The following is a 23,808-nucleotide window of genomic DNA, read 5'->3' as shown; positions in this document are numbered from 1 at the left end:
TGCTTTTCAGCTCCTTCTGTATGCCTCCACCCCCACACTGGCAATTCCGGGGAATATAAACTGAGTGTGTACTGTCTACTTAGGAATTAGGAAGTAGTTTAAGCTGCAGGAAAATTTAGCTAAAGAAGAATATCTTATTCTCTTTGTGGTGTTTTTTCTTCCCTTTAGCTTTTCATAATAGTGCTGAGGATTGAACCCAGGGCCTCATGCATACTAGGCAGGTGCTCTGCCACCCAGCTACATCCCCAGCCTTTTTTCAATTTTACTTTGAAATAGATTCTTGCTAAGTTGCCCAGGCTGGTCTTGAATTTGTGACTCTCCTGCCTCAGCCCTATCAACTAGGTAGAATTTTTAAAATATTTAAAGCTTTTAAATCTTTGTGTTCCTATAAACTTTTTAAAAAATGGGTAAAAACCAACCTTTTTTGTAGTGGAAAATTCCATTCAAAATATCTAGGTCAAGCAGCTCATCACAAGTTTCTGTTATTTTATCATTTTAAAAAAACAACTGTTTGTTAAAAAAGCACTGACCTCACAATGAAATTGACTTAAAATTTCTTTTTATTAACTTAAAATGTGCCATGGGATAAAATGTCTTTGACATGTGATCTTAGGATGATGAAAGTAAAGAGTTTGCACTGGGTCAGTCTGTTCCCATAAAGCAGAATTTGATCAACCATTAGGTAGCCAATTGCTCTGTGAAAACAAAACTAAACCCTACAACGGGTGATTTGGTGACCCCTAATTTAAAAAAAAAAAAAAAATCTTTAGAAGGATGTAAGTAGTGAGAAAAGAAGCAAGCAACATAAAAGCACTTATGTAAAACTAAAAATAAATCAACCACCACAACAATCCAGTTAAGGATGAGTTGTACAATGGAAAGATAATCTTCCTGTTTTAATCTCCATTGCTTAGGTTCTTACTAGATTGTAGTGCTTCATTTGAGGATTCAGAACAAAAAAGAGACAAGAGAGAGTTGAGTGGCTCAGCTTACATGACCCTTCCTCAAGCACGGAAAAAGGGATCAGAAAAATGAAGAGAAAGAATTAACGAAATAGCAGAGGCGTTTAAAGAGAAGATTGAGAAGCAGGAAAGCCTTGGTTGGTGAACGAACCCCACTAAACATGGAGAAAAGAGACTTTAATTGTAACAGGAAAGACAGAAGCAAGGGAAGAATATTCTGACTGAATATGGGAAGAAGTTATGGAATCTTCTTCCCTTAAGTATACAAAATATATTAGGAAAAAAGAAGAGAGAACTTTTCAAGGGTCCTCTTCGGTGACTTAAAAAAAAAGTCACTACATGAACTCCAAAAAATATATAAAGACCAAAAAAGGTTGATTTAGGATGCGATGACAGGAGTTACCTCAAGTTCTTTTAAGAAAGTCTTTGTTAAATAACACCGGGTTCATAACAATGATTATCCACAGATAGAAATGAGAACAGTAGCAGATAAGTATGGAAATATTTGAAGAGTATTCTGGATACACTTAGGATAATCTACAAATATTTCAACAAATTTAAGAGAGCAATAACCAGCAGTCATCCAAAACCTAAAGCAATATTGTTGCTCTTTGGGGTGGAGAAAAAAGGAGTCCTTGCCAAAGAAAGAGGGTTGTAGCTTTATTGAGACAGACTTTTCTCATACTAAGAGGCTTACTATTGCCAGACACAGTGCCAAATACTTTAGGTGGATTTTCTCATCTATTTTCATTAATTACATGTGGTTGGTACTATTTTCGTGCTATTTTAGAGAAATTAAATAACTTGACCAAAGTTACATTGCTAATTACTAAAACTGTTGTGCCAGAATTTGAACCTAAGCAGGCTGATTACAGAGCCTAAGTTCTTAACCTAAAATAGTACTACATTACACATTCCCCAACAATTCCATTATTTCTGTCTTACAAGGATAGGCCTAAGCTTAGAACGTAAGATCACACAGATCTATGACAGAGCCAGGATTCCATACAGGTCTAATTCCACAGCCATCTACTTCACCCCCCCACACCCCCCACACACCCTTCATTCAAAAAGTAATTATTTGGAATGTCCCCCCTGTGTCTAGTGTAATGATCAGTACAAGGAAGAAAGAGATGACTGAGACAGTCCCTCTCAAGAGGCTCACATCTCGAAGGAGCCTAAAGCTTGCTACTCAGAAGTACGGTCCATAGACCAGCAGTTTGGGAATCACCTGGGAGCTTGCCAGGAGTCATAACCTCAGGCCCCAATCCAGCCCTACCGAATCAGAGTCTGCATTTTAACAAGGTTTCTAAATGTTTCATGTGCACATCAAACTATCTACAGCCCTGATCTAGCAGACATTTCGAAAGCTTTGTCATTACAGGTAGAGATTTCTAGGATTGAACCCCAAAATTAGGGCATGAAATAAAATAAAATAAAATAAAAACATTGAACTGGAATAACTGTAGATATTTTAATGCTCAAATGGCTCTCTTTTGGTTTTCACTTTTTTTCCCCCCCGCAGTACTGGGGAATCAAACCCAGGACCTCGTGTATGCCAGACAAGCACTCTACAGTCTCAGTCCGTTTTATTTTTTATTTTGAGACAGGGTCTAAATTGCTCAGACTGGCCTTGAATTTGTGATCCTCCTGCTTCAGCCTCCTGAGTTGCTGAGATTATGGGTGTGAACCACCCTGCTGGGATTCTACTACATCATCATCATCATCATCATTAATTTGGTAGCAGGGATTGAACCCTCTCTAAATTGCTGAGACTGGTCCCAAAATTGCCATCCTTCTGCCTCAGCCTCCCAAACCTTTAGGATTATAGAGCTCTACTCTATAATAACAGAGTAGAGCATGCCTGTCTCTACTCTATTATTAACTAAACTTAAAAATAATTCTTATTGTGAATTGTAATGCATTCTGCTGTCATATATAAAGAAAAAATATAAATTAAAAAAAGAAACTGAAAAAAATAATAATAATTCTTATTGTATCCCCGTGAGGAGTTTGCAGGCAAACTAGATGCCAGCTAATCTGGGTTCAGCATTGTTTTCAACATTTTCTCTAGCATCTTAAAAAGAGTCACTATTACCTGGCAGTTCACTATTTGGGAAGGGGTGTGTTTTTTAGGTTCATATAATTGGTCCTGCCTTCTTCCCACAAATGTGAGAAAGCTACAAAAGGAGTGAAAAGTATTCAGGTATAGCTTTTGCAGAAACCATAGATTACTAGAATATGCCAGCAATAAGCCAGGTCACCCATTGAGGGCCTTAAGATTGGCAGAGTTTTTTGTTTGTTTTATGTTTTGTTACCTTTATTAGCTTCAGTGTTATCATATGCTATTTTAAATTTAATTATCTTTGAGCCAGAAAAAAAAAATAAGATTTGTGAACTATGTCAGTGAAGGAAGGAAAATAAAATGAGGAAAGAAAGAAAAGCATCAGAATGCATTGGAAACAGTGGAACCAAAGTCTACAAAACCAGTGGTCAGCACCCACAGCTCTGAACCAGCTCACAGGCCGAGTCATAGTCTACGGGGAAGTGAGTTCATGTGGGCAAAGGGCCCAAGTCTGGGATGAGGATGGGTATTTTTTTTTTTTCACCTACTGCAAATGGAAATCACCTAAAACTTTAACAGTTAGAGTAAGTAAAACTTAAAAAAATCAAGTTCAGATTCTAAACTGAATGTTATAAATGATGTCGAGGCTATGTTGCTATGAGAATGAAGATTTGTTAAAAACCAAAATGTCCCAGTTGTGACTGTTCAGTGAAGGTCAGCAGTGACTACAGAGCACTCCAGGAGTAAAGGGCACAAAATGGCACAGAACCATTAACCTAGCTTTTCAACCAACACCCAAGTACAACCAGAGGCAGAGGGAAGAGCAGAAAGACACAGACCTAGACAGCTCTGTATGTGCCCATGCAAAAGTTATTTTATTTCTCTGAGCCTTGGCTTCCTTATTTGTAAACTGAATTTTAAAATTTTCCTCATTTGCAGAAGACAACTCGCCTTGCATCACAGTTGTAAGAGTATATGGTATCATGTAAAATACCTGGCATTCAAGAATTGGCAGCTAGTATGACTCAAAAAAAAAAAAAAAATGAAAGTAAGTAAACTTGAGTCCAATAATAACAATCATCATCTAACACAATAAATAATACTTACATGATTATTAAGGAAAAGGGCATGAGTTGAGGACTTAATATTCATTTTAGAGAGGAAAAATGAAAATTCTAAGTGTTCTAAGTGACAGCTAATTCCTTTGGTGGGCTTTCAGTTACTCACTAAATGAGAACACAGAACAGACTACCAGAAAGATTTTTATAATGATATCTGGTTAACTTACAAAATGCTCTTATCTCCCCCTACCCCAATTTCCTGCTGACCTTACCAAAGTGACTTATTGGTGTTCTAATAAATAGTCTGACACATACCACTCTCCTTCTGCTAGACTTTCAGGAGGCTAAGCCACTAACTCTCAAGCCGTACCACTTCCTGCCAAGGATCCACATAAACCAGCTAAAAAATCAGTAAGTCAGAAAATGTCTCAAATCATTTAAAAGACATACTGTTTGTTCTACTCTTATAATTAAGAGACCCAAGCGTTGGGAGGACTCGCCCAAGGGCACATCTAGTGGTGGGAGCTTCCAAGCCAGCCTTCTTTCCCCTCCTGCCCCTCTATTTTTCTTTCTCCTCATGTACCATTTCTCTCCAATACACTCTCATAATGGCAAATGGGCACAAGTGTTGTTATTATTATTTAAAATCCACACTATAAGTGATGCTCATAATGATGACATAATTCTAGTTTTAACATAGGTTCACTGGCAAATGCAACGTGGACCACTTCTTGATTCAAATGTGTACCAATGAGTGTAGAACATATTCAGATATGGGATGCAGTGAAATTCCAACAGTCTAATTCATCAGCACAGAGCTTCTGAAAGTTTGGGCTGGTTGGGGTCCAATGTATACATTTTTATTAGACTCAATTGAAAGATTTGAAAAGATGAATAAATTACTTTCCTATTTGCTTCATCTGCTATTGCAGACTATGCCCAACAGATGTCACATCAGAAATTCAAATTGCATCTTCAAATGGAGAATAACTTTAGTAATGAATAATTCAAACGAATAAACGGAAAACCGAAATAATTTTTAAAAGCCATTTCTTTCACTGGATTGAAAATATTAGTGGAAAAATACTCACCTATTTATTTGACCATTTTCTACTTCGGTGAAATCATTGGAATCATTGCTAATGTTATCATCCTCGGGCACTGTCATGTTTTGCAACTCAGTTAATTCGAGTCCACTTTTGAAATGCATCATGTTTAGAAGTTATTTGTAGTCAAAACAATTAGTCCAAATTTCTCGTTTTGAGTGTATGTAGTAGCAGATAGCAGCAAATATATATGTGTGATACCCCTGAAATATAGCAAAATTAAAAGACTTAATCATGTGAATAATACCACTGATGAAAAATGAACTATTATAAGTAAACAGTAAATTTACTAATAATGCAACTTTTACATTTTGCTAGTAGAATGCATTAAGGCAAATCTTTGCACATCAAAACATAGAAGCCTACCTGTAAAGTTTATGCCTCTCATAAATTCCCCTTTATTTTTAACTGTAAAATGAGTCATATCCTATAACCTTTATGTTCACATTTAGAGGAATGCCTTATCAGCTCCAGGCAATATAGATACTCTTTTATGAAATCGTGTGTTTAAAATGAAACCGAGTCAGTTATTTTAATGTGTCAGATCACAGGGCACATAATATAGCTGGAGTGCAGGCTGCACAGGCACAGAGCACCCTGATGTAGCAATTCCAGTTAAATAAAAATGCAAATCCTCATTCAAGTGGCATCAACAAAGATTGACAGACAACTCAACCTGGTGGCCAACCAAGCAAAAGACAGATATTGTTTTGAAATTTAGCAAATAGTTTATCCATCAACTGCAAGAGATTAAATCAATCTCTTCAGTGAAATCACTCCAATGTCAGGGAATTAAGGAATTAAAAACTCATACTCAGGGGATTTTGGCTAGTCCACCTGCTACTCTATTTCCTCATCAGAAATGAAAGACTATCAGAACTCACATTTTATCCTACACGGATGATTGTGGATTAGATTTCTGAGAGGTCACCAATGAAATATCCAGAAGAGGAAGAAAGAGTTTTGGGGCACTGCATCACAAGTCAGAAAGAAGGTGGCCAGAGAGGTGAACACCAATAAACACTAGGGCGCCTCACTGGGATTCTTAGTGACATAATGGGGTCCCACGAATGAGGCAGAATGTCAATAGGAATTTGGTTTTTCATACTTCCAAATGGCAAACATCTTGAACAACAAAATATTTTGTCTGATTCTGAATTCCGTAGGATGACTCTCACTTAGTTAAGAGTCAGAACTTGATCACGCCCATCTATACATCCTAGTATACCGCAGCAAGCATTTTACTCATTGATAATATTTTAAGGACCCACAGAAAGTACCTTAGAATGATACTTTTCAGGTGTTCCCTTCTTCTCTTTCCATATCCAGGCCAAATATTCCTTTTCCTTTACATGACCTCCTATCTAGAATGACTTCCCTGGTTTCCGGGTCCTTTAAATTTTCACAACATACTTTCTAATCCCTCATGTGGCAGGAACCTCTTCCTTTTACAGGGCAGGGCCACTCCTGGAAGTCAGGAAGCCAAGACAGAGAAATCTGAACCCTGCTCCTCCTGGCCTGAAGCTGACTGATCTGGCGACAGGACTAGCCTGGCTCTAACTGCTTCTAGTGCCTTCACACAGCACCCACGGTCCCCACTATCTTTACTCAGCAAACGTTGAAATTCTTTAAACCCCACTCTCACTTCTTGGCCCCCTTTGATGAAAGCTGTTCAGAAGGGCTAGCCCAGGTAATTTCTAGGACTCTTGCCAAACTGATTCTGCTTGCATGACTACCTCAAAGGCCACTGAAGTGATGCTACAGGTCTAACAGAAAGCTAATGCAGGCTTGGAGTTTCCAATCTGGGTTAAGAAGTCTTTTTCTCTCTTCAAACTGGAAGGAAGTAGGGCACAAGACAAAAATTTTCTGAGGTGAAGAGAGGTTGATTAATAATAGATTTGGAGACTACTGTTTGAATTTAAGCTTTCTTTTTCTTCCTTCCCAGTACTGGGGATTTAACCCAGGGGCACGATACTACTAAAATACACTCCAGCTCCCTGTCCCTCACCTTTTTTTGTGGTGCTGGGGATGGAACCCAGGGCTTTGTGCGTGTGAGGCAAGCACTCTACCAACTGAGCTATATTCCCAGCCCTTGTTTTTTTATTTTGAGACAGGGTCTCACTAAGTTGCCAGAGTTGGCTTTGAACTTGTGATAGTCCTGCCTCAGACTCCTAAGTGAGATTACAGGCATGTGCCTCTGTGCCCAGCGTTGAATTTAAACTTTCATATCAAATATATGTGTTTGTGTGTAGTATATAAACAGCACACATGTAACTAATGACTTAAAGAAATGAGCTAAAGACAAAAGACTACAGAAAACCTGGCCAATAAAATCAGGTCAATATTAGACAAATGTCAGTAGGAACTAATCAGATGGAATAAATTTGCTATAAAATAATCTGTATGAAATCTAACTTGTTCTGGAATATGAAGAGAAAAACAAAGTTAGTGACACCTATCACCATGTCTGAGGCTACACTTGGGAAACACTATCCATTCAATGTATTTATTGAGTGCTAAGTGATGGAATGGTTCAAAAAATTTGAGAAGTGTCATATTCAGGCATCTGGAGGAGATTTGTGGAAAAGTAACTTTGGACTGAACACTGAAAAAAATCGTTTTCTAAGAGCAATATAGGCTCACTCGAGAATCTTTAGAACAATATCATAAAAGAAATCGCATTCCCTAAAAATGGGCCACTGTTGGATTTTAATGCATTTCCTCTCCACCTTTTCCTCCTTCTCAATTTATCCACCTCTACAACACCCCACCATTTATTTATTTGTTTGTTTGTTTGTTTATTTATTTTTGGCACCAAGGATTGAATCCTGGGGTATTTAACCATTGAGCTATATCCCCAGCATTTTTCTATTTTTTGTTTTGAGACAGGAGCTTGCTAAGTTGCTTAGGGCCTTGCTAAGTTGCTGAGCTGGCTGAACTCATGATCCTCCTACCTCAGCCTCCCAAGTAGCTGTGATTACAGGTGCCACTGCACCTCCCTCCACCCCCCTTTTAAATTTAACATTGTGGATTTTAATCTACTTTCTTCATGGAATGGCATCTTATAAACATTTTGATGAATAGAAGTATGTTTAAAAAAAACATTAGTTCTTGCTGGGTGCGGTGGTGCACGCCTGAAATCCTAGCGGCTCAGAAGGCTGAGGCCGGAGGATGGAAAGTTCAAAGCCAGCCTCAGCAACAGCAAGGTGGTAAGCAACTCAGTGAGACCCTGTCTCTAAATAAAATACAAAATAGGGCTGGGGATGTAGCTCAGTGGCTGAGTGCTCCTGAGTTCAATCCCCAGTACTACTCCCTCCACCCCCAAAAATATATTAGTTCTTTATTAATAAACAAATAAGTCTTTGTAAAAAAAATGGTTTTGCAAATGAAATAAAACAGGTAAAAAGAAAAAAAAGTCACCTGTTAAATCAGCAAGAAGAGATGATCACTGGATACGTACTGCTGTATTGCATTCCAAGGTTCCTCTATGCACATAGATCCGCTGCCTGGCACACTGGAGACACTCAGTAAGTATCTGTTAAATGAAAGAATGAGTATAAATTTAAAAACATATACATTTACAAAGATGGAAATCATGCCAATCATTAAGCTTTTAAAATATATATGTATTTTTTTCACTTGACAAGATACCATTTTCTATCCTATCCTGAGTTCTGTCAGTAAACCAAGTCTACGCTATTACTACATATGCTTGGTTAACTGATTGACTGTGCCAGAAATGGACATCTGACCCACTATCGCTGGACAGACTGCTTGGTGGAAAGAAGACTGACAGGTGGAGACCGGGCCTGAGCCTAGACTTTAACCCAGAGAAACAGAAAGTACAGGTTGAATTTAAAAAACAAAGAACTACATTTTCACTGAAAGATAAGAAACAATCATCAAACTATACAATTAATTAAAAGGCATGCTGGGGTCATCGTGTGAAAATCCTGGCGTTAACCTAATCATAATTACTATCTCTCAACATTTATAATAGGTTACAAATTACAATTCACTCAGCACAGAACACTTCTGATCCGTACCACAATCTTGTAAGATACTTAAGGTGAGCATGATTATCCGGGTACATTTTACAATGGTACATTTTACAATGGTATTAATGTTAAATACATAAATTTACTCTCTATGTGGAATTATATACCCAAGGAAGGAACAAATACAAACTTGTCTTGCTTTAAGTCACTTAACGCCTGTTGAGGCAAGCTCGGCATCTCATATAAACGGATGGTATGCCAAAAAAATGTTTGCATGATAGAGATCAAATTACATGGCAGAACAAAGACTATGTCCACAAAGGTTTCAGAGACATACATACACACACATATGACACACATGCATGGGTTCATGAAGGAAGGAAAACAGGGAGGTAGAAAAGGAGGAAAAATAAATAGGGCCTGGAGAAGTCAGGTAAGGCTTTCTAAAGAAACAGGACTTGAACTGTGTGTAAAGACAGTTAAGATTAGACTGGAGGTGGGGAAGACATCACTTACACTGAAAACAATGCTAATACACCTACTGCTGATGGTACTGTGTGGTGGGAATGTGTGGTGGGAATGGTAGTATGTGGTGGGATGGACAACTCAGTTGTTTCCACTTTTTTCTAGTAGCGTTCACAACATGTAGGAAGAAATAAACTCCATTTCCCACACCCTCTTACAGCCAGGGATCTAGCAGTGATTAGATTTCACCATCAGAGAGTGGTAGCGGTGGGAGAAGGCATCCATTTTGCTGGAACGATTCTAGCGGGTATAGCAAGTAGGTGGCACTAGAGTCAACAGCTGTAGTCATGATTCCTCATTGTCAGATCTGGCCTGAGTGATGTGTTCCTGGAGCATGCAATGGTAACAGTGGCTTCCTAGTTTATGACTTCCTGATGTAGGTACAATTAGCAGTTGACCTTAGTCAGCCAGCTGAATGGTGCAGTTATGGTAATTATTCTTAGACACCCAGCCTATCGCCTCCTCTGTCTGTAATTTTATAGGTTCTTAATTCCTTGTTAAACTTTTTTGGTTTATCATAGAAAAATCTCAGTTAAATGCAGCTAAAACCTGACTGATATCTTTAATTTTATCCTTCTTTTTATTTATTTATTTACTTACTTACTTATTTTTTTGGTACTAGGGATTGGAACACAGGGTCTTATACATGCTAAACACATACTTTACCCCTGAATTACTCTCCCAACCTCTCTTTTAAAATTTGTATGGGAAATTTTAAATACATACAAAAGTAGACCAGTATAATGAACAACCATTTGCCAATTTCAACAATTCTCAATTCAGGGCAGTCTGGCTACATTTTTATCCCCACCCACCATCACCTGGAATTTTTCAGCATTATCTTTAAAAGGTAAGCCTGTCATTTTCAACAATACCACCATATTACTCTCAAACCTAGAAAATAACAAGCTGTGCGCAGTGGTACATGCCTGTAAGCCCAGTGGAGGCTGAGGCAGGAGGATCATGAGTTCAAAGCCAGCCTTAGCAACTTAGAGAGGCCCCAAGCAACTCAGCTAGACAACTGATTCTAAATAAAATATTTAAAAAGGGCTGAGGATATGGCTCAGTGGTAAAGTGCCCCTGGGTTCAATCCCTGGTACCAAAAAACAAAAACAAAAACAAAACCTCTAAAAAATAATAATTCCTTACTATTACTACATATGTAGCTATACAGACTAAAATTTATAATATCTTTGAGTCATTGTTGTTTTTTAAGAAGAACTAATATTGGACTGGGGATGTGGCTCAAGCGGTAGCGCGCTCGCCTGGCATGCGTGTGGTCCGGGTTCGATCCTCAGCACCACATACCAACAAAGATGTTGTGTCTGCTGAGAACTAAAAAATAAAAATATTGAAAAAAAAAAAAAAAAGAACTAATACAACCATACCTCTCCTGGCTCAACTCCCCAAAATCAACTTTGATAGCTTGGCCAGTGGTATTGAGACAATAGACATTTCTCCAAACAAGACACAACAGTGACCAAGTGTGTATGAAAAGTGTCCAACAGTCACTAACCAGGGAAATGCAAATCAAAACCACAAGGAGCTATCCCTTCACACCTGTTAGGATGGCTATCATCAAAACCTCCGGAGATAACCAGGGTTGGCAAGGGTGTGGAGAAAAGGAAATCTTCGTATATTGTTGGAGGAAACATAAATTGAGATTCCTAAAGAAATTTAAAAAAAAACTACCAAATGACCCAGCAATCCCTTTACTGGGCATGTACCCAAAGGAAATGAAGTCACCACCTCTTAAAGATACCTGCACTCACATGTTCTTTCCAACATTACTCACAAGAGTCAAGATATGGAGAAAAAGAAAAAAAAAAAAAAGTGTCCACTGATGGACTGATGGATGGATACATTAAGAAACTGTGATCCACACACACACAGTGGAATGTGATCCAGCCTGAAGAAAAGAGCCTGTCATTTGCCACAAATGGATTAACCGGAAGTACACTATGCTAATTGAAATAAGCCAGGGACAGAAAGAAAAATACTGCAAAATCTTACACGTGGAAAGTAAAAAAAAAAAAAGAAAAAAGAAAACACATACACAGAGAATTAAATAATGATTACAGGAGCCGTGGGAATGGGAAAATGTAGGCCAAAGGATATAAAGTTGCAGATAGGTAAGAAGAACAAGTCTAGAGATCTAATGTACAACAGGAGGATGAGAGTTATATGGTATTAGATTGAGGATTTTTGTTAAAAGCAGACTTTAGATCTTCTTGTCACCAAAAAAAAGAAGAAAATGTCATATTTTATATTTGAAATTTTTTTTTTAAGAGACAGTTTTAAGCATAAAGTCCAAAATGGCCCTGTTCTTCCTGGCCATCTTTTCCCATAACTGACTGAGCTTGTTCATACATGTTGGGTCCTTAGATCTCTGCACTCTTAGATGACGTTATGTAGATATAGCTATGTGCTAATATGGATATATTTCACAAAGCCTCAGAGAGGCTAAACAGGGTACCATGCCAGGTATCCTCACTTTTAGCTAGATTGTATTGGCCTGATGTGATAATCTTAGGTTCTAATTGGCAATTTCACACATTTTGGGGGGTAATAAAACTGGGAAGTGAAATAACATTAAGTTTATGATGAAAACTCACTAAATGTGGAGCTGGGGTTGTGGCTCAGTGGTAGAGCACTTGCCTCATGTGTGTCAGGCACGCAGCATCACATATAAATACATAAATAAAATAAAGATCCATCAACTACTTAAAAAAAAACTCACTAAATGTTATACCTGAGATGTGGACATTGCATTGTACATAATTTGTACCTCAATTAAAAGCTTAAAGTTGTTAGTCAAACTCTTTGAAACCTGGGAGTTAAGTAATAATAAAAACAGCCTTTAGTGGTGAAAAGGCTGGGAGCCAGCAAACAATCTCAGAAGTGTTTTATCTCCTGTTGCCTAAGGCTCTAGGCTTGCCCTCTCTGGCTTCCCTGGCCTCTGTCTTTCATTCTCTGAGCTCCTTATCTGCAAAGTAACCTTGTCTAGAACCTTGAACCACACACACCCCCCCTTTACTGCCAACAGCCTCAGAACTTCTTGCTTTTGTTTTCATCTGTCCCCTGAAATCATGCTTGACTGGTATTCTCTGGCTCCTCCACTACAGAGCTGTGTCATTTTGAGCAAGTAGTTTAACTTCTCTTTGTCTCAGTTTTCTCATCAGTAAAATGGAAGTATGACCCATCTTGAACAGTCACAAAGATTCCATGATTTAGTTCATGGGCAGCACTTACTTTTGTGACTATGTTTCCTACTGTTGCAACCTAACCAAGACAAGTGGCTTTTCCCAGTCCTCATTCTGAGTCCCCACCTCTCCCACCTTGCTTCTCTCTGCATCCTTCCTGGCTCCTTCTTCTGCCAACTCCCTTCTTCCTCCCAGAATAAAGGGCTCTTTGGCCCTCTACTCTTCCTGCTCCACACATTCCAAATTCTTTCCTTTTTAGGACTTCAAGATCCCACAAGGGCATCTTTCAGATCTTTTTTCCATTTTATGCCTCTAGGATTCCTTTGCATTATGATATAGGATCTCCCTCTTAAATACTCATTGAGAATGATCATAGCACTTAACGTGTCCCGTGTTTTTTTTTCATCTGTAACATGAGAGGGCAGGAGGGAGAGATGATCTCTCAGGTTTCTTCCTGCTTAGAAAAAAAATTTCCACAAATTCTTTACCTTCTCAGGCTGCCTGCTGGACTCCACACGTGAAAAACCGACCTCACGCGCCAGCTTTTCTATGTCTGTTTAAGATAATGTACATTCTCCTGTCACCCAGACTTGAAACCTGGCTAACACTTTAATACAAACCTCCTATCTAATCAGTCACCAAGTCCTGCCAACTTTCCTTCATCCTGTCCCATGTCTTCCTCCCTTTCCTTGCAGTCCCACAACCCTCGCGTGGCCCCAGTCACTCTCCTCCATTCCACCTCCCAATCCCAGGCCCTCTCCCATCTGTAGAAGACAAATCTTCCTGAAAATGAGTGTCTTGCACATTTTTCTTCCCAACTTGCCAAACATCACTGTTCCACACATCCACACGGTGAAGTCTAATTACTGGAACCTAGAATGCAAAGCCCAGATTGCTCATCACTATCTCTTCCCCTTTCCTTCCCACCACATCCCATTGGAACCTAGCGCTCCCTCCACTCCCTCAGAGATTCTGTTCCCATGCAGCTTTCTGCTTTACATTCCTCATCCTCCTGCTTCTGAACACATCTCCCACCTTCCCATCAAGCCTGGGCCCACTAAACAATGAATGACACAATGAATGACGTTTCTTTCAAAGCCTAGCTTGTTGGCTTTGTCTAACAATGTCCAGTCAATCCCTGTTTACTCTTCCTGCTCCATCATGCCTTTCACCAATGAGCAATCTGTGGTTGATTGTTTACTTAGGAAACCTTGCAACACTGCTATGCAGATTACGCACTGGCTGACAGCAAGGGTTGCCATATATTTTAATAATTGTTTTATTTACCATTTTAACTCCTTGGGAACAGGGACCACAGTTCCCCTGGATCCCTAGCACATGGCGTTAGTAGACATGTGTTAATAATAAAAAGAAGGATGAAATTTAAAAAGAAAGCTATGATCATCTGCCCGCAGACAATGTATTCAGCAATTCTTTCAAACACAATCTGTGTAGGAAAACAAAACAAAAACGAGAACAACGTGGATAGCCCCGTCTCATCGTTTTTCAATAAGTCTACCACTGAATTTCCTGGGCATGTGGGATTTAGGTGAAAAAATACACTTAAAACTGTGAAGTACTATATAAATGTAAAGTACATGTCACGAATATTCAGGCCACTGAACTTGGTACGTTTGGGAATTGCTGGTATGATTTATGAAAGTCCAGAGACAGAGTTGTATTAAAGCTGAGGTTCTCAACTGAGGAGATAGTTGGCAAAGTCTAGAGGCCTTTTTACTTGTCACAAGCGAGAGGGTGCAGTAGGCATCCAGTGGAAAGAATTCAGGAATGCTGCTAAACATCCATAACAAGGAATCATCTGGTCCAAAATGTCAGTGGCAGTGCTGAGGGTGAGAAGATGTTATAGGAAACTCACGGGGGATGAGCACTGACTATTTCTGCCAGGGGCCTGGAGATGAGCCACTAACTTGCAGGAGCAGACTGCCCACTGTGTCCTATCTTGTCCAATGACCCAATACCTGTTTTCACTGTTCCATAATTCCTTTTCTATTCAAGTTCCTCGGAAAAATCTGTTATGAATATGCCCATCCTATGACGTCTGGGAATTAACCTTTCTATATTGAGATGTTTTGGAACTATTCTGATTTCAAGAGAGAAAATAATGATAAACTCCAGAAATTAAGTCAACCCATAACTTTGAATGTAGGAGTACAGACCATATATTACATTGAAAAATCAATAGCATTTGAAGCTTCCTTTAAACAGGGAGCGTATTAGTCTATGTACTAACAAAATTAAAAGCATTTCTCATTAACTGAAAATGGATTTCAATAATTACTAAAAACTTATGAAGTAGAAACAACATGGAATATTTCAGCCTTTGTGAAAATTTTTCTTTGTATCTATATGTTTTTGTCCTGATGACATTTCTGGTCAAGGACTGTTCTAGAACTAAAAACAATGAATAAGAGTTTTGATGGTTAGTTTTTAAGTCCTAGCTAAGCTATGACATTTACAAAATACTCTAGGAAAAATAGAAATATTGAGAAGTTTAAAGCACTATGAAGTGGTTATATATCAAGAGGATCATTTCTAAAAAGAAACCTTTAAAAATATACCCGCATTGAAAAGAAAAAAAAGGAACAAAAGACACTTCATAATTCAAAACCAAGTGATGGAAGTGTTTGAACAATTCCTTTCTTCTCTCCAGGTTTCAGGAAGATTGGATTAATGGACGATGCTTTCTCAAATATCTCCCCCAGTTCTGAAGTCCTCTGATTATACAGACTCTTCCTGAATGGTTCACTTTCAAAGATAAGATGGACCTCTTTTGAATGTTGACTTAGTAGATAAGTAGTCCTCAATTCTGAGGCAAGCCTGTGCAGACTAAACAATGAATGATGTTTCTTTCAACATCTGGAAGTTTTTTTTTTTTTTGGTGTTGTTTTTAAATAGTGATAAGGGGACAACAAATACCCACAGTTTCTGACTTAATGGTTCTAGGATGAGATCCAAACATGAGTATTTTAAATGCTTTCTAGGGGATCTGAATGTGCAACCAGCCTTAAAATCTACAGATTTAATCACAGCAACTCAGGAAGCTGAGGCAGGAGGATCAGAGTTCAAAGACAGCCTCAGAGATTTAGCAAGGCCCTAAGCAATTTAGCAAGACCCTGTCTCAAAATTTACAAAAACAGAAGAAGGGCTCAGTGGTTAAGTGCCCCTACCCCCATTCAATCCCCAGTATCAAAAAACAAACAAACAAACAAAAACAAAACAAAACAAAAATCCACTCTACAGATTTAGATTAAAAGTTTAAAAAAAAAAAAAAGTTAAAAACAAATTTAGCTAGTGTCCAAGCAGGCAAGATAAATGAGCAAAGCCAACTGTAGAACAAGTATCCCATCTCTTTCCCCCCAACTAGCAGTAACCATGAGCCACATCTTTTAATTTTCTTTTTTTCAAAACATGCCAGAAATCCAGATATTAAGTGAAATCCTGATTTTTCAATGTTGGCAATGAACTCCAAACAATTTCAAAAGAAAGTGTAGGTCACACAAAACATGTCCACAGGTTTAATTTGGCCCTAAACCACCAGTTTGCAACCTAAACAAACACTATTTCAATAAACTAAACTCCACCTTTTCTCCACTCTGCCCTTTCTCTTCCACCCAGTCTCTTCCTTCCACAGCCTGGCACAACGTATCCCTTTCCTTCTCCTTTCCATTGTGTCCCTTCTTTTCTAATCCTCTTCGTCATGCCTAAGAGATGGAAACTGAGATCCACATTAAATCTTCATGTGGCCCTGGCTGTATTACTGGACAGGCTTTTACGCCTGGGAAAATTCAGGTTATAAATTGTAACCCAAGGCTGTGGCTCCATGAGGTCAACAACTGGGTGGCTTGGTGAAATCAAGGGGAAAAGTTAGTCAAGCTCATAATTTTGCATTGCTAAGACTTCATCAAGCAACAGACTGAGGTCCTCATTGAATTTCTGATTTTGTTTGTTTTAAATAGAAACCACCACATATTAGTGATCCATCCTTTCTTTCTTCCTTCCTTCCTTTCTTTTTTTTTTTTTTTTCCCTTTTTTTCTGAAATCTGGTGTCTGGGCTTTACTCTACATGAAATCTGAATTTCTGGAGATGGAGCCTGAGTATTGGTAGGTTTTTACAAGGCCCCAGATGAGTTTGCTGTGAAGCCAGGGCTGAGAATCACTAATATCTAAACCCTTCCCCAAACCTGCAGATTAGCAGTGTGCTTGACCTCCAGATGACCATCATCTTGAATAGTTCTTTTAACTTGTTCAAGGATTTTCTCTGTTCAGTTCTCATTATATCTTCACAGTTCTGTGAGGCAGGCAGCTCAGATACTGTTATTACCATTGGGCAGATGGGAAGTGAGATATAAAAATGTTGAATGAGTTGCCCAAGACTGGGCAGATAGTTATTGGCAAGGAGGACACATTGTAGCCTTGCTGGACACAGTCTTTTGACTGCAGACCCAGGGCTAGTTCCCCCAACCATGTTGCCACTCTGCTTTCCCAGTCATTGAGCTCGTTACCATTGATAACTAATCCTGATACATAAATTATTACTAGAAAACCAATGAATATGCAAACAAATTCTACTAGTAAGCTTAACAGTGTTTTTAAAAGATTCAAGTTAGGGTCAGCCTAGCAAGATGTCTTTTTCCGAAGTCCATCATACAGTTTTGAATGGGCCTACTTCTATGCACATACTTCCTCCATGCCCACCCCCACACGTCACAGACTGGAAAACTTCAGATAGTTCTCCATTAGGATATTATTTTCAGAAAAGCATTTTTAAAAGATTAAACAGAATTGCAAAGGTAAGGGGAACATCACTGGTCAACTTTCCCCACTTCTCCTGAAAGATGATGAACCTGAAGCCCTTTCTACTTCAATATAAATGAAGTGGTAACACCATGCCAAACACATCACATCCATTATCTTAATTAAATCTTCAGGATAACTCAATAAGATGGGCACTACCACTACCATCATCTGCATCCCTATTTAACAACTGAAAAACACTGAAACTTAGAGATGCTAAGGTTGTCCTTGGGGCTAGTAAATTGAGACCTGATGAGACCCAGTAATGCAAGACCTGGGTGACAGTAATGCAAATAGTAGAGGATCAACAAATCCTTAACAACAACAAAAAAAGTCAATGAAGTGATCAGCAAACACTTCTTCCAAGAGGTAGAAGAATGGCATCTGGCTAGGCTGTCACAAATGATGGCTTCAGTGGGCATTCCAGTCTGGAATCCACATAGCTACGGAGGAAGAAAAGTGACAGAAGGGTGTACTGTGAGCCTGTACTGGGAGAAAGGGAACCTCAGGGAGAAAGAGGGAAAGGGGAGGAGTCAGAACATGAAGGGTCTTGCCTGCCTCATGAAGGAATTTAGATTTTATTTGTAGGCCACTGGAGGCTCTTAGAAGCAAGGTCTTAAAAAAAAAAAAAAGTAAACTGAGTTTTAAAAATACAAATCTCATGGGAGTATCCAGGTTGAATTACAGGAGCAGAGCTTAGTATGAAGGAGGCCAGCTGGGAAGCTCTTCCTCTTCACTTGTTGGCTCCTTCCCTCCTAACCAGGCCTAGAATTTGCATCTTACTCCCTCCACCACTGGATTCTTCCATTCTGTTTCGTGATTCTCATAGTCCAACATTCTAGTTGAATTACTACATCTAGGTCAGGTGACAGGGACCTATACTTGGGCAGTGAGGATGAAGACAAGAGGACAAGTTTGAGAGGCAGTTGCTAGGGCTTAGCCACAGCTCAAAAAGGGAGAGTTGGTGAAAAAGAAAAGCAAAGCAAAACCACACGCAGTGGCACATGCCTATAGTCCCAGACTCTCAGGAGGCTGAGGCAAGAGGGTTGAGAGTTAGAGGCCAGCCCCAGAACCCCAGAAATTTGGCAAGACCCTGGTTCAAAATACAAAAAAAAAAAAAAAAAGCCAGGTGCTGGTGGTGCACACCTGTAATCCCAGCAGCTTGGGAGGCTGAGGCAGGAGGATTGTTTGTTCAAAGCCAGCCTCAGCAAAAAGCAAGGCACTAAGCAACTCAGTGAGACCCTGTCTCTAAACAAAATACAAAAAAAATAGAACTGGGATGTGGCTCAGTAGTCTAGTGCCCCTCAGTTCAATCCCCAGGACCATGTTGGAGAGAAAGAAAGAAAAGCAGTACAAAAAACAAACAAGCAAAACCCCAGTATTTCAAACTTAGGAGTAAGGAACAGATAATGGGATATGGAAAGGAAGGGATGATTAACAATATCATAAAGAGGTGAATAAAATGGCTTGACTAAGGTCTCAATCCAGCAAGTACTTATTAAGCAACTATTATGTGCTAGACATTAGGGGAACAATGAGTAAGATGGGTTTTGCCCTCAAGTATCACCCAGAGAGAGGAAAAAAGTAGGATAAACAGGTGTGCACATATATATGCAACAGAATATGTTTAAAGAATAAAAAAAACCTTTAAAATCTATGGACCTCATGTGCTGAATTACATTACAGCAAAGCAGAGTGTAATAAGGAAGTACTTGCTGTTCTTTCTGCTGGACTTCTGATAATTCAAACAGCTGATCTTTTCTCATCACTCAGGTCTTAGGACAGATGTTACCTTTACACACACTAGGGCCCTTCTAGTGGGTCACTCTATCTCAAGACCTGTTTCTTCATTGCCAGACACGTATCTATACATGCATGCATATAGTGTGCTTCCCCCACGAGAACGGAAGCATCACAGAAGCAGAAATTTGATCTTGTTAGTTGCTACCAGCTACATAGTGAGCCCTCAGGAGAAAACATATATTCATAATATATCGCATACAGTACATGGAGGGGAGGCAAATAAACCTCATCAAGATTAAGACCTCAAATCAAAATAGGCCGGTTTCCAGTTGCTTACAGCAACCTACTGAGAACTTAAGAGACTCTCAAGAGCAAAGCCATTTTGAGGCAGGGGTTGAAACAAAATCCAGGGGTCCCACACGAGATCAGTGTCTCCACTTGACTGTCTTGCATAGATTACAGGAGTACCCACCCGGTGTGAGATATTTGACAATGAGGCCAGCCAGCTGCCAGGCTCAGGTTTTATTTCCGTTGTCCTTCTGACGTCAGAAAAAGCACGAGTTTGTTGCACAGTTTCTTCTATCAAGGTGACAAATTACAGCCTCGCTAGGCCCCACATTCTGCCAACCATACATTTAACGTCCCACTCCCCCTTACATTCAAAAATGTAAAAAACTCATTGCAGAGATGTCAAACCCCCTTCCAAATGCAAATGAATACAGTTTCCCAGCGGCCGGGTTTTTCCACTCTTACTACGTGCATCACGGTAGACTGGTCTGAAAAAAGTACGCGATCCCGGCGGCAGTTAGGTTTCCACGGAAGAAACAGGCTCGTAAAAACTCCAGATCCGCGCCGCAGAGCGAGACACAAAGGACTCAATTGTTAGCACCACCTTCCCCGGCCAAAGGCAGCCTGTGAAAGGCACTGGGAACGGCGTGACGCGGTTACCGCGAAATTCCTTTTGCCGCCATATGCACTCGTGCTTTTAGTGACTACAGTTCAGAAGAAACCCAGGGCCTGGAGATTCGGCAACCAAGCGGCGCCCAGGCATCGCGATCGCCTGCGGGGTCCCAGGGGGTGCTAAGAGCTCAGGCGCGCAGAGAAGCGGATTATTTGGGGAGGGAGACGAGGGCGGGGCGCACGTAAGATCGAAGGCGCGTTTTTCCTCCAGGAGGGAAGCCTGAGAGTTTAACGGCCTTTTGTGGCAACATTTAGGGACCCGAGAGAGGTGATGGGGTGGGGGGAGGAGGTGAGCCTGGAGGGGCGCACAATCCGCGAGGGGCCCGGCTCAAGCGGTGGCCTTTTGTCCGCCGGCTCCAGCGGATCCGGGTCTCGGAAAAGAACTACCTCTTTTGCCCTCTCTCTCCATTTTGTAAAGAATCTCTTCTGGGCGGGAAAAGACAATGAGTCACTGCCAGCATCCTTTGATAGTTCCCCCCCGCATCTTCCTACTCGTCCTCATTAGAGACCCGCAAAGCGCGAAGGAGGGGCGACCAACGTGCTCCTGTTTACTCTGCTCGGCGGCTTGGCTCCCTAAATAGTGGCCAGTACCTAGACCCTGCCAGCCGCACACCGGCACCCTTGGGGACAACACACGCGCTTCTCGGGGCCCTACCGACTCAGGAAATACCCTCCCCCCCCAAGGGGATTCATACACTTCTCGGGCACTCGGCGCCCTCACATTGTCTGCTCTCTCCTTTCAGACCTGCGTGGTCGCTGAACCAAATGAAATGTAACCAGACCTGACGCCACACTCTGCCACCATAGAAACAGATCAAAAAAGTAAGCCACAGCCCCTTCAAAGGTGAAATCAGGGACCCTGACGCTTCCTCGCATTGCCGCACCTCAGGGGAGAGCAGGGGACTAGGACTTTTCCTTTCCGAAAAGCAAAATCTGAAGACATCAGGCGCAGCCGCGCTCTGCCTCCTTCCATGCTGGGAGAATTTCTACGTTTCAGCCTCCTCTCGCGGCTCAAACCATCACTCCTCTCCCTACCGCCGCTTCCCCAGCCCTCCCTAGGGTGAAAATAATCACCTTACCTTGGGAAATAAAGGGAAAGGTGGCAAAAGGCGATGTCAAAGTGTCCGCCCTTCCGGATATTCCCAACTGCTGTTTGATGTCCTTTGTGTCAAGGTCTGGCTCCCAGGGCAGGGAAAAAAGGTGGTCCTAAATCAGCGAGGGTTGGGCTGGGAAGCTTGGCGTGGCAGATTTCGGAGGAAGGTGAAGGGCGGAGGTTCCCAGCGACCTTCAGGCGCAATGGCGTGGCTGCCCCAGGCCGCGTTCTTTTGGCTCTCTTCCTTTTGGCTGATTGAATTCGAATCTCCTCCCGCCCCCCAGCCTCCGCCACCACCAACCCTCACCCACACTCTTATCGCCAGCCTCTCACTTACATCGACACGCTCTGGCGTTCAGGGTCTCGAGCCGTAGTCATTTCCTACTGGGAGGCGCGTCGTCCTTCTGCAGTCTGGGGCTTAAGATGTTTTAACCGGGAAAGTCAGGCCATTCCTCCACCGTCTCCTCCCCTTCTGCGCGCCCGCTTTCAACCAAAGCTGCGTGTCACTAAGTGGTGCTTGTCACATGGTGTCATTGCTGGCGGCCGCGCCTTTCTGCCTTCCTCTAGCAGCTCTGACGTTGCAGTGACCGAGGCTGGAGGCTACTGAGCTTCGGGGGAAGGGATGAGGGAGGATGCGGAGCGCGCGCGTGAGGGGCTTACTGATGAAAGCTAGGAGAGTGGAGGCTCCACGCTGCCAGGACACCTGCCCCGCGCCCTCCTGGGGCCCGGCAGCGTGCTCCAAACTCGGCTGCGGTAGTGGTTGGAGAATGGGAACCTTTGGGGTTGAAGGTGGAATGGCCAACTGGGCATCCGCGGAGGAAAGGAAAGCTGGGCTCTTGGGGCGGAGGGCTACATTTTGGGGTACGCCAGAACCAGCCAGGGCCTAAGAAACGAGAGGAGTTGCATTGTGGGAAGAATGCAGCCTGAGGATGGCCGCAGGAGTGACTGGCGGGAATGCAGCCCAGAAAGCTGCTGGCAGCGCCTGGAGCTACGGGCAGGGATGGAGCCGTGTGTCGGCTCCTAGGGTGGCCGGTAGACGGCCCGGGTTGGCGGGAAGGGGACTGGAGTGGTTGGGGGAGCTGGGAGCGCAGAACCTTTGGAAATCCTTTGTCCCTAGCCCGCCCCAAGAGGTTCCTTCCCTCTTCCGGATCCTACACCCGCAGACCTCGCCAGCCCTCCCTGAGATCTGCTCTGTGCAGCTCTGTTTTGGGGACTGGGTGTGAAGCGCACCAGAAGATTTGAAGGGCTGCGAGCGCGCACCTGCCTAGGCGCGAAGAGACCAGAGTCGAGTATGGAGGAGCCCGAGGACCTCATGCGATTCCGCCTACCCGCCCGGCGCCTCCCAGCGCCCAAATCGGGGATGGGTTGGGGGCAGGGGGAGGCAGGCAGGGGCGACCGAGATCGTTCCCCCTTTTTTTCCTGCTTTTTCTTTGTTTCAAGCACAGCCCCTTTTAACAGGCTGGGCACTTCTTGCAGAGGGATGTGTCTCCTTAAAATGGCGACAGGAAATCCCACCTGCGCGTCAGCCAATTAGACTGTCGTTCTAGCGCGAATTTGCAGGGAGGAAATTTGAGCTTTTTATTGACAGAGATGGTTTAGTCTTCGTGTTCCATCAAAACAGGAAAGGGAAGGTGAATCATAATTCAGAAATTAATCTACCTGCAGTCGTTCATGGGGGCAGACTGAGTAGTCACTGTGTGGCAGGGGCTGTCGCTTTTTAATCTCCGCTGGAAAAGTGAGATGGCACCCAGATTTTAAGTTTCTCATTATTGATTAAAATTCTCATTCTCTTCGATGGCAGGCGTTGTTCTTGTCTAGTTCGATTGGCTTCCTGAGAACACTGTTTAGGAGACATATTCTTGATTATACCTGAGAAAGTAAAAGGGCAGTCAAGGGGAACTGAAGGGTACCAAGGTTCAGCCTCGCTCAGCCCACCTGAGCTCAACTCTGAAGATACTTATCGCTTCCTTCGCCTGATTATCTTTTGTCCTGGTGCTGTTTTTCTAATTTGTAAGAAAAGGAGATAATAGTACACACATCACAAATAATCTGTAGGTCATCAGAAACTTGATTCTTTCTACCCTGTCCCTGGAGGAAGTTAATTTAGAATGAAATTAATGATTTTAGGTAGTGTGTATCTTGTCTGGAACAAATAATTGTTATAAATAAGAAACCTAAGTAGGTAAAGTAGATAAACTGTGAGCCGAGTTCAAGCCTGTTGAAATGTTAATTTTATTAAAGATAGGATGTATAGCCATCCATTCGTGTTTAAAATAA

General features: G+C 41.5%; 1 protein-coding gene across 6 annotated transcripts in view; it reads right to left on the bottom strand.

The window, feature by feature from the left end:
* The window catches only part of Slc38a1 (solute carrier family 38 member 1), a 65,242-nt gene extending 42,998 nt beyond the window's left edge, over positions 1 to 22,244 (bottom strand). Inside the window, exons 1-4 of one of the 6 annotated variants that reach the window (XM_078014840.1) lie at positions 21,869 to 22,244; positions 21,518 to 21,644; positions 8,615 to 8,729; positions 5,180 to 5,397 (exon numbers count right to left, since the gene is read on the bottom strand). In XM_078014840.1, the coding sequence (XP_077870966.1) occupies positions 5,180 to 5,301 (122 nt within the window). In that variant the 5' untranslated portion in view covers positions 5,302 to 5,397; positions 8,615 to 8,729; positions 21,518 to 21,644; positions 21,869 to 22,244. Of the gene's footprint in view, positions 1 to 5,179; positions 5,398 to 8,614; positions 8,730 to 19,950; positions 19,970 to 21,517; positions 21,830 to 21,868 lie in introns of those variants that run through there. The other 5 variants (XM_078014841.1, XR_013422960.1, XM_078014839.1 and 2 more) reach the window with 5 other exon arrangements.
* Between the last annotated feature and the right edge of the window lie 1,564 nt (positions 22,245 to 23,808).

This window comes from Ictidomys tridecemlineatus, chromosome 6 (assembly GCF_052094955.1).
Source record: "Ictidomys tridecemlineatus isolate mIctTri1 chromosome 6, mIctTri1.hap1, whole genome shotgun sequence".
Taxonomy (NCBI): Eukaryota; Metazoa; Chordata; class Mammalia; order Rodentia; family Sciuridae; genus Ictidomys; species Ictidomys tridecemlineatus.
This window is presented reverse-complemented; position numbering and strand designations above follow the sequence as displayed.